Source organism: Cebus imitator, unplaced genomic scaffold (genome assembly GCF_001604975.1).
Source record: "Cebus imitator isolate Cc_AM_T3 unplaced genomic scaffold, Cebus_imitator-1.0 Scaffold12, whole genome shotgun sequence".
NCBI lineage: Eukaryota > Metazoa > Chordata > Mammalia > Primates > Cebidae > Cebus > Cebus imitator.
The window spans coordinates 9,990,185-10,001,352 of NW_016107327.1; the positions used below are offsets into that span (position 1 = coordinate 9,990,185).

General features: G+C 35.1%; 1 protein-coding gene across 1 annotated transcript in view; it reads right to left on the bottom strand.

Moving 5' to 3' along the window:
• The window catches only part of MIB1 (MIB E3 ubiquitin protein ligase 1), a 135,012-nt gene that overhangs the window by 13,860 nt on the left and 109,984 nt on the right, over positions 1–11,168 (bottom strand). The window contains exons 14-18 of the mRNA XM_017498804.2: positions 9,782–9,868; positions 8,768–8,929; positions 6,860–7,041; positions 4,553–4,745; positions 658–736 (exon numbers count right to left, since the gene is read on the bottom strand). Of these exons, the coding sequence (XP_017354293.1) occupies positions 658–736; positions 4,553–4,745; positions 6,860–7,041; positions 8,768–8,929; positions 9,782–9,868 (703 nt within the window). The remainder of the gene's footprint in view (positions 1–657; positions 737–4,552; positions 4,746–6,859; positions 7,042–8,767; positions 8,930–9,781; positions 9,869–11,168) is intronic.

Consider the following 11,168-nt stretch of genomic DNA (forward strand, 5'->3'; position numbering starts at 1 on the left):
AAAAAAAAAAAAAATCCTTCATTGACAAAATGAAGAAAAGCAAAGGGAAGAGGAGAATATTTAATAGTGTATGAACTGGAAAAGAACAAGGACGATATAAAAAGCAAAGGCCTTCAAGAGAATATGTTTAAAAGAATCTTTAAAACATCTTTTACATTTTAATGCTGCCCTCACAAAGAAAAGATTTCTAAAAGCTCTCTTGACATAAAATCTTACAGAAGGCCAGAAATTACAGCACCAGAAATGATTGCTGTTGGTTCTTCTGCAGTGAGGAAAGTATGCAGGAGAGGCAGTATTAAGGTGAAGACAAATGAAGATGTGCTAATTTATATGTGAACGAAGACTAGATTAAGTGTTTTGATATTCATTTTTCAAAATAAATTTATGTAAGTGTGGAAAAAGACTCTTTTGTGCAATACAACTGAAATCAAAATCCAAGGTGGTAAAACACAGCTTATTCAGTCTTCCCTAATGCTCAGACACATGGAAAGAAACAGCTGACATTCTAGTACAGAGAAAGAAATAGAAGGTACTCAAGGCCCATCAACTTTTTTGTGACTTATCCAAAATCAAAAGCAAAAACCCCTCACAAACATAATTTTTGTTTCATTTTCTATTTTTATAATAATACTGAGGAACTCTGCATTGGCTACTTACTCTCACAAGCACACATGTGGCCGCAGGGTTGAAAAAGAACAGCCGCTTTCTTGTCAGAGCAAACCACACATTCTTCAATCTAAAGAAAAAGCAGTTACAGCACAGAGTGACCATCTATGGATAAATCTAGTAACTCTAACAGGTTCATTTATATCCAAATGTATTTCCTCCATTAGAAAACACTTGAGGCACAGAGAAATTTAACACATACTTCTCCCGCCCTCCCCCCTCTACTTTCCTGGTTATTCATTTTCACATCTTTACATACCCTGCTTAACAGGCACTTATTTCTAGTCTACATTCATCTCCCTATCCGTCCTAAAATATAGAATAGAAGAAACTCCATGTCCTCTGAGGAAGGCTCTGGAGGCTTTAATTTTTTTTCCCCATAAAAAATACTTTTGAGGGGGAACTAAAAAGACAATGAACAAATAAAGTAGAAAAAAAACAAATGACTAATATTAATAAAAATCTAGCTAGATCAGCCAAATTGCTAAAATCCAACAGGGATTTTTCCGTTTACCCACATTTAAAGAACTATACCTAAAAGTGCCCTTTTCCAGAACTTGGTCAATTGCCAAGCTACCTGAAGTCCACAGCTTTGGGCTATTCTTTCTCCCTGATCTCTAGCAAGACTTCCACAGCCTATTCATAATCTCCCTCACTTTCAATCTCCTCTTCACGTCCACTTAATCTGAGCTTGGGGGTTTTAACTATTAACCACCTTGGCTCTGGCTTCCTGTATCCCCACCCCATCACCCCTGGCTACACATCTGTCTTTCAACTATTCTCCCTTCTAACACACAGTCACATTTAGCCATCTCTTGTCACTTAATATTACCGTTCAAAAATGGTAACTACCACTCACCTATAGCATCAACCAAACAACCAAATACTGCATGCACACATGCTCTCTTTCTCTCTATGGACTTTCCCAACTTACATCTCAGTATGCACACAGAATTTATGTTAAGTATGCTAACAGTGGAAAGCATAAGACATGGTTGATCAAGACACTGACATTCCTGGATTCAAAATCTACCTCCAACACCAACAAATTACCCAACATTGTTGAGCTACAACATTATTTATCTAAACAATAAAGAATAATCCTTCACAGGGTGATAAAGAGTAAATCAGACATGTATAAAGTATTTAGTTCAATATGTAACATATAAAATCAGTGCTTAATACATAATATTCTCCTTTCTATATAATAATGTGTTGGTTTTTAAAATGATTTCCATTGCATTTTTTTGTCTGAATTGTCTCCTAAGAGTTTAAAATAATAAACTGATCTAACAAGCATATCTGTACTTATTCTCCTATTATAAAAAAAAAAAAATTGTAGCCATACCTTTCCCCCCGAATTATTTCCTCAGGTTATACTTCCAGGAGTGGAATTACTAAACCAAAGCATATTGTGCAATGTTTGTGCATAGAGCTGGGTTGGCCTCCTAGCCTCCAGCAGTGTTTAAAGAGTGCCTGTTTGCCACTTTCCTTGCTAACATTTTTTAAAATGCATTTTTGCTATTTCAACAGAAATAGTTCATGTTAATTCAATTAATTTATTCGTATTTCTCTAACAGAAAAGGATCCCATGCTTGTTTATACCTCCCTCCAAATACCGTAATTTGTAATTCTTCAATGAAGATGTACACTGTCCTTTACACCACTTGGGGTCACTATTTCTTCGTAGTCAAAGGCTCTATAACCAACCTGGCAAATCTGTTAGGTGGGTATATCAATCGTTTCTACTTTTCTTCAGGTTTAAAACTTTTATAATTTAAAAATAAAATTGCAAGCCTATTAATTCTTGGAATAACTATATTTAAAAGGTCTGAAAAAGATGACAGCATATTCTTTCCTTTCTCCTCCTCTCTTCCATCAACTATCCCTTGCAGACATCGTTCTTAATTTTGTCTATGCATGGTAACATTGTGAAAAGAAAGGGGCCTTAAGAATCAAGAGACCTGCATTCAAGAACCAGCTGTCAGTGCACTTCTTTGAGCTGCAGCTTTGATAAGAATAATTTCATAGCTGAGACTCTGCTTTTCACAACCTAAGGCTCTGAATTCCTACTCAGTTTATAACTCTCTTATAGCACCTATGACACCCAATATAGCAAAGTAGCTTACATATAAATCATAGTTTACCAACAGATTACAAATTTTTTGCAGGCAATAATTATATACATCTTTGTCTTGACTATAAAACAGATGTTCAATAAAGGCTTGTTGAAACAGGACTTAATCTAACAAAAAGTTTCAAACACAATGGCAGAATACACAGATCAATCTAAAAACAAAAGAATGGTTTAAATCTTTGTTCTTCTTTTGTATTCTTCCCCAAACTACAACTTTGTAAGAAGATACCTAAAACAAATTGTAAATGCCAAACAGAATGATCCACAATAATTTATTAAGCAGGGTTAACACCTATGTAATACAAATGAAATGCTAATACAGTGCCTGGCACACAATAAATGCTATTAGTTCATCCTTCTCACATTTATGAACTGATCAAGCAGCTACTTAATACAAATGAAATGCCAACACAGTGGCACACAATAAGTGCTACTAGTTCACCTTTCTCACATTGATGAATTAATCAAGCAGCCATATACATACAAGCACTCCAGTATTTCCTACCAAAAATAACTTTCTTGTGCTTTTTCTTATGCCAAAAATTCTACTAAAGATACATTAATCTGGATCATAAAAACCATCCAGGCTTAGAAGGTTGAAAATGAAGCACTGGCAAGGCAACACCTTTTAAGTCACTGCCAGCTAATTCATTATGAGAATTACTATCAGCTCCTTTCTGATTAATGATGGTTAATGAATAGCTTAAGAAAAAATAAACTGCGAGACAGAAATAAAGATTAAAAAGAGTATAAACTCCCTGAGTTTTTACTTCAAATCCAACATACTCTTTGGTTTAAACTATTCACCTCGAGAAACACTTGTAAGAAACTCAAATCTCACTTTATATGTAACACACACACACATTTGAGTACTGAAAAACTAAAAAATAAACGATTTCAGCAAACCAAAATTAGTAATATGGTACAGTTATAATAAAGCACCAAGGTACCCGGAAAATAATAAAACTCAGAAAAGAACTATACTTTTCAAAAAGGAAAAGGAGTCAGGAGAGAGAAAAAGTTCAGAGTAGATAATAGATTTTGGTCATCACTAGTTATAGGAAGACAAGACTTTATTTGCCTCCAGATGGGACACAATGTGAAGTGCATGGCATCAGCTGTGAAGCTTTCTTGCCAAAAACGTTAAGCTGACCCTAATCAAACCATTACATCTAACTTCCAGCTTACAGGAAACACAGAAGATAGAGAGCAAGTTAAACAACACCATGACAAAACAATCAAACAAATCTAGAATGTGTGACATTCCAACAAAAAAATGAATTAAGTCTTTTACAAACATGAATGCAAAGCAGTTTGTGCACTCCAAAGAAAGTGCAACATATAGGACACTAAATCTAAAGTAGAATTAAATGTAACCTTAGGTTACAGGGAGCTTTGAAAGCAAAATGATAGATAATTCTAACTTTGCATACACTTTTGATATAATGAAGAAAACACATTAAGAGCTAAACAAAATTTCGGCAGTAAAAATGGTATATCAATAAACTTAGATAATAATGAACTTAGCAAATCAGTACATTAATAAGCAAGATTGTAAACCAGCAATAAATTAAGAAATTCTGAACTGAGCTCCTGATAAATGCAGCAATTACACATTCCTATAATTAAATTATTATTTGGAAGAACAAAGTTATACAAACCCATGATGTCACATAATCTTATTTATCATTAATTCTAGTCTTAAAGAACTTCATAAAATGACAAAATACTATATTAAATATATCTTACCTTTGTCCTGGATTGAACCTGTTCTTTACAGATGAGGCATTTCTTTACTCGTGGAGAACATAAAGAACATGTAGCAATATGTCCACATGGGCCAAAAAGGGTATCTCTCTTCATATCTGAGCACACCATACACTCTTCTAAGGTTTCAGAATCATTACTAATCATAGAAGGACTCCGAGAACCCACTTGACCACTAATAAAAGAAAATATTTCAAATCAAGCCGAACATATCACAAATTCACTAATTAAAATGTTTAAAAATACACCTGGAGCATCATTAGTATACATAAAAACCAGTCATATTAAAAAAATTAAGCTTTAACATCTGTATGTAAAACATTGTATTTTTCTGTTTATATACATCTCTGCTCCTTAGGTACTTCTAAAACACTTCAAACTTCAAGTTGAACACTCACCCACCCAATGGAAAAGGATGAATCTTCTAACAGAGAAATAAAAAACAGCAATAAAAAAATAACTCAGCATAAACAAAAGTTTGCTCACAACCTGTTCTATCTATGTAGAACCAGCAGAGGAAGATATAGGAAAAAAACACAAATCCTAACTAGCCCCCTTGTTAGTTATCCTAACTAAAGACAGAACAAAGCATTAGAGTCCACAACAGATAGGGTACATTGGAAAATATGACACTTCAGCTGCTATTTTGACATTTTTCTCTAAGTGTATCCTTAAGGAGCATGAAATTATATTATGGAAAGATAGAATGCATCTGTAAACATATAGATACAAGGCACAGAAATACATATGACCACCTACAGCTACAGGAAAGGGATGCCCTGTTTCTACCACAATCTTCAGAAACTCATGAACACATACACACATGAACACACACACACATGTACACAAAGAGGGTCCATCTTAGACCCTATTGTTTAAAAGTTATTACTGCAGTAATTATGGTACCTTGTATCTTTATACTTACAGATACATTCTTTTTTAGGAAAAAAAAAAAAGATGGAGTTTGGCTCTTGTTGCCCAGGCTGGAGTGCAGTGGCACAGTCTCAGCTCACTGCAACCTCTGCCTCCTGGGTTTAAGCGATTCTCCTGCCTCAGCCTCCCAAGTAGCTGGGATTACAGGCATGTGCCAGGCTAATTTTTGTATTTTTAGTAGAGATTGGTTTTCACCATGTTAGTCAGGCTGGTCTCGAACTCCTGACCTCAGATAATCCACCTTCCTCGGCCTCCCAAAGTGCTGGCATTACAGGCATGAGCCACCGCACCCAGCCGATGCATTCTCTTTTTGTAATAGAATTTCATGTTCCTTAAGAATACACTTAAAGAAATGTATATACCTCACAATATTAACTTCACCTATAACACAGTTCTATGCACAGTTTCCAAAAAGATGGCATTTCATCACTACACACAAATTATAAGAGGGCCAAGGAACACAAAGGTTAAGGAACAGCTACTGAAATGTTCAGTGACAAGAACCAGGTATAAAGGGCAACAATAGCTGCACAGCACTGTTCAGGTAAAAAAGCAATTTTGTACGTCCATAAAATCTCATAAGGAAATTAGTTATGTCATAAATAATAATTGAAATCACTGACATATCTTATGTTCAAAAAGAGACAAATGTGAAATGATCATCTTCAGAGAAAACTCCATCAGGAATTGGTTCATTCATTTGTTTATTCTGTCAATTCTCCATTGACACTTACTGAGTGCACCTGTCAGGCACTGACCAGGGTACTAGATTTATTACAGGGTTTGTGTGAGATACACCCTATTCATGGAGTGTAAGTTGCCTCTCTTAGGAAGACTCTATTAAAATTTTAAATATAGAGCCAGGCACAGTGGCATATGCATATAGGCCTAGTTATTTGGGAGGATGAAGCAGCAGGATCACTTGAGCCCAGGAGTTAAAGTCCAGCCTGGGCAACCCAGCGAGACCTATCTTTAAAAAAATAATAATAATAAAATAAAAAGTAAATACAATTTAAAATACATAAAACATTGATAAAGCAATTTTACTAGAAGACATTTTCTTATAAATTCCTCTAATACGTGGAAGTACTGCAAGATCAGACTAGTTTAGAAAAGTTTCTTGGAACTTAAGTATGGAGCATTGCACTTAATGCGGGGAATATGGCATAAAATAAGAGATATACTGCCTGCAGAAAAATTTTCAAGGAAGAAAAATTTCAGGGAAGAAAGGGTAAACACAAAGATATAGGAAAAGCAAGGATAAAGACATTTTCAAGTAGGCACATCCTCCATTATGAAACCACATGATACTTTCTGTACAGAATATTAAGTTTTATGATAATAAATAATACCAACCTGACTTTTTCCTTATGACACTTTGCTAGTGCTTTGCAGAGATTTGGATCAGGACAGAGATCAAGTGGTGATTGACCCTTCTTATTTCGAATGCTCAAGTCAGCGCCATTGGCTGCCAAGAAACAGGCAATAGATGCTGCACTCTTCTTTTCTGCCCCTTGGGTACCAAGTCCCATTATTAACTGAAATAAAAAGAGTCATGATTTTCCCTCTAGGAATCTGCCATCAATTCTTACCATCGTGTGTGTGTGTGTGCGTGTGGCAGATATTTATGTGGTCCAGTCCTAATGTTCCGTCCCCACTGCTCTACCCCTGGTTTTCTCAAGCATACAGACAAGCATGCTTCCTCCAGCTGTAGAGGTGGACCAAATATGGCCCAAACCAGTCAGATATCTCTACCTTACCTATATGACTAGTACTGGAATGGACACATAACCCAAATCAAGTCAATTAAAGCCAACAGAACTCAAAAGTGGGACTTCTGATTAAGATACTGAAGAAACACTGCTCTCTTTCCTAATTAATTTGGCCCTGGAGCTGCTAGCAATCAACTCAAAATAAGGATAGGAGAGACAACTGAGAAAAGAACCAATAACTAGGAATTGAGCCAAGATATGGAAAATATGACAAAATAGGTTCTGATGTTATTATCTTTTATGAAAATAATTGCAGTAATTGTTAACATTTATTGAGTATCTAAAATGGATCAAGTATTATTTTACACACTTTCGATGATCTTTACAACACCTTATGGAGGTAAGTGCTCTCCTCTTCCCATTTTAAAATGAGATAAAAGGAGGCACACAAGAGTTAAGAGAATTTACCCATGGTCATAAATAAGGCAGCAGTTCTCAAACACTTTGGTCTCAGAACCTTTTTACCCTCTTAGAAATGACTCCAGGATTCATATGGAAAGGTGAAGGACTTAGAATAACCAAATAACTTTGAAAAACAAGAAAACTGGACTTATACTACCTGACTTCAACACATTTTATGCAGACAGTAATCAAGACTGGGGCTGGCATCACATAGCTAAAAACAAAGACCAACAGAACAGAATACATGATCCAGAAAGAAATCTTCACTATACAGTTAACTGATTTTGGATAAAAGTATACTGGCAATTTGGTAGAAAAAGAAAGTCTTTTCAACTAATGATACTGGAACAACTGAATATCCACAAGTAAACGAACCTGGATCCATACATCACATTATATAAAAATTAACTCCAAAAGAATCATAGACCTAAACGTAACAGCTAAAGTTTTATAAACTTCTAGTACAAAACATAAAAATAAACCTTAGTGATCTTCAGTTTCGCAAAGATTTCTCAGACAGAACACACAAACACAAACAAATGAAAGAAAAACTTGATAAATTAGACTTCCTCACAATTAAAAAAAACTGACTTGTACAAATCACTGTTAAAGGAATGAAAAGACAAATCTCCTACAGACTGGGAGAAATTATGTGCATATTACATATAAAGAATTTGTATTCCGATTACATAAAGAACTCTCAAAACTCAGTAATAAAAAAACAAACAGCACAACAGAATAATCAACAAAAGATATGAGCAGACACTTCATAAAATACATGTGGTGACAAGCAAATGAAAAGATGCTCAATATCAAAAGTCATTAGGGAAATGCAAATTAAACCACAATAAGATACCACTACATATCTATTTGAATGGCTGAAGTTAAAAAGAACTGAACAACTTTTGGTAAAAATGTGGAACAATAGGTTAGTTAGAATTGACTAGAACTCAGTTCATAAACTAAATTTCTAAGTACATAGCCCTGATAAAAATATTTTATCCAATACAGATTAGATTACCAGTAAATATAAGATCTTACATAAAAAGATCCTTCCACTAGTAATGAATGAAAGATGATCTTTACCCACCGTGTTTTTGGATGGCTCCCACGCAGCATCCACCTTCCCCACATCTTGCATATCTTGGAGCTGACGCAGCTGAGACAAAGTGTGATGCCTTAGAGCTTCATGCAAAGGAGTATCCCCATCCTTATCCTGAATATCAAGCTTGGCACCTGCACGGACCAAAAGCTAAAAGAGAAAGATGTCTCATTTTGGTAAAGTGTCTACATCCATAAGAATCTTCAGCATATCTAAAGTAACAGTGAGGGCACCTTGGACCTACTGAAGAAGTTACCACTGAAGGTAATCATTTTTATGCTTTTGCCTTCTACTCTTCCAACCCTGTGGCTCCTTACAAAGAGTGATTCCTGGTTATTTAAATATATTGAATTAGAGAAAATAAAAATAAATGAGAATCGATATGTTGCTTAATTCATCTAATCTAACATGATGGTAACAGGGAGATATTTAAGACTTTCTCTTTTTAACTGTAGATGTATAACTTGAGATATTTTTAAGCATTTATGCCAGATCAAATCATGAGGTTCAAAATTCTTCTACTATGTAAACAAATAAGCAAATGTTATTGTTGATTCCATCCTGTTTTCGTCAATTTTCTCCAAACGTATGGCCATGAGGAAAGCCACAGAGGATAGCAAGAGGAATTTCAAATAACAATAGATGTGAACAATGTTTGCTAAACTACAACCTCTTAGATAAAAATGCATAGTTGACATATTTTAATAGATTACTTAAACAGTAAATAAGTGTTTATTACAACTTTGCTTATGGTGCTTTAACAATTTTCATAATCCTTTCTACGATATTTATTGAAGAGCTTTAGAAAAGTACCATCTATAGAAGTCAATCTCAAGCATATAGTCTTACCTGCCTTGGCAAATCACATTGCATTTAGATTTACTTACATCTAACTATGCCATTTGAGACATTTAACACTGTATCACTTCAATTTTCAGGAAGTTCTAAAAATCTGTATGGTTAAAACATAATTGTAAGCTAAAACATATGTCAATACTTTACCCTAACAATTTGGGTATGCTGTCGTTCAACAGCAAGGTGTAGGGCAGTTTGTTGGTTCACATTCTGGATATCCAGGTTTGCATTACCCTGAACAAGAAGAACAAATTTTAAATGGTTAATTGACAACAGTAATGAATACAAAAACTATAAATATTCATAAGGAATAAATAACACCAGACACTGCTGGCTACTTTCTCCTTCAGCTGCTGCAATGTTATTCTCACATGGTAACAGTTGCTGCCGAAGTAGAAAACATGGATGGGGCAGCAAACTTTCTGAAGTAAAACAGCAAGTTTTAAAAATCATTTTTATTATGGTAATTCCATCTAAGAACAGTCAAAAAGAACAAAGAACAGTGGAGATCAAACACAGCTCTCTTACAATCTCCACTATAAAGCAATGGAGATAATCAACTCCTTTGAACTGTAAATATTTCCTGAAAAGTTATATTAACATGTCTTCATATTGGATTTAGATTTATTTTAATGACCTATTAAGTCACTTCCCCTTGCTGCGTATTTGAGCTCTTCCCTACTCTGTGAAAAGAAACTCTGCTTGACGTGACAAGGCAATGCTTAATTAGTACATAAAATTATGTACTAAAGTAAGCAGAAAGTCCTACCCGATCCTAGGACAGCCAAAGGACCATATGAGAACAGCTGAACCCTAATGAAGAAAGGGACTAAGGAGCAAAACAACTGCACTTGGGAGTCAGGGGACTTAGGTCGAAGTTCTATCATCAATTTTCTCGGCTCCAAAATGGTGACAGTTACAACCTGTTGCACAGGGTTAATGTGAAGTTTAAGAAAAATAACATATAAAACTGCCTAGCAAATGTCTAGCATAATTTTTAAAAATGAGATCAAGGGCCAGGTGCGGTGGCTCACACCTATAATCCCAGCATTTTGGAAGACCAAGGAAGGTGGATCACCCAGAGGTCAGGACCAATATGGAGAAACCCCATCTCTACTAAAAATACAAAATTAGCCGGGCATGGTGGTGCATGTCTGCAATCCCAGCTACTTGGAAGGCTGAGGCAGGAGAATCACTTGAACTTGGGAGGCAGAAGTTTCGGTGAGCCGATACTGCGCCATTGCACTCCAGCCTGGGCAACAAGAGTGAAACTCCATCTCAAAAAAAAAAAAAATCAAGAAAACAGCTGAAGATTCAAAAGATAAACTTTGATCATTTTGTTTAGGTCTTAGAACCACACATGCCCTCTGATTACAACTCTGATCCCAGGGGCTATCTAGTGAAGCTGAAACTTTGGTAATGTTATGTCATATTCTCCAAGATAGGAATGTCTCATTTTTTTTGTTTTTTTTTTTTTTTCTTTTTGTTTCTTTGTTTTTATTTTTGTCTCATTGTTTTTATTATGTTTCTCTGA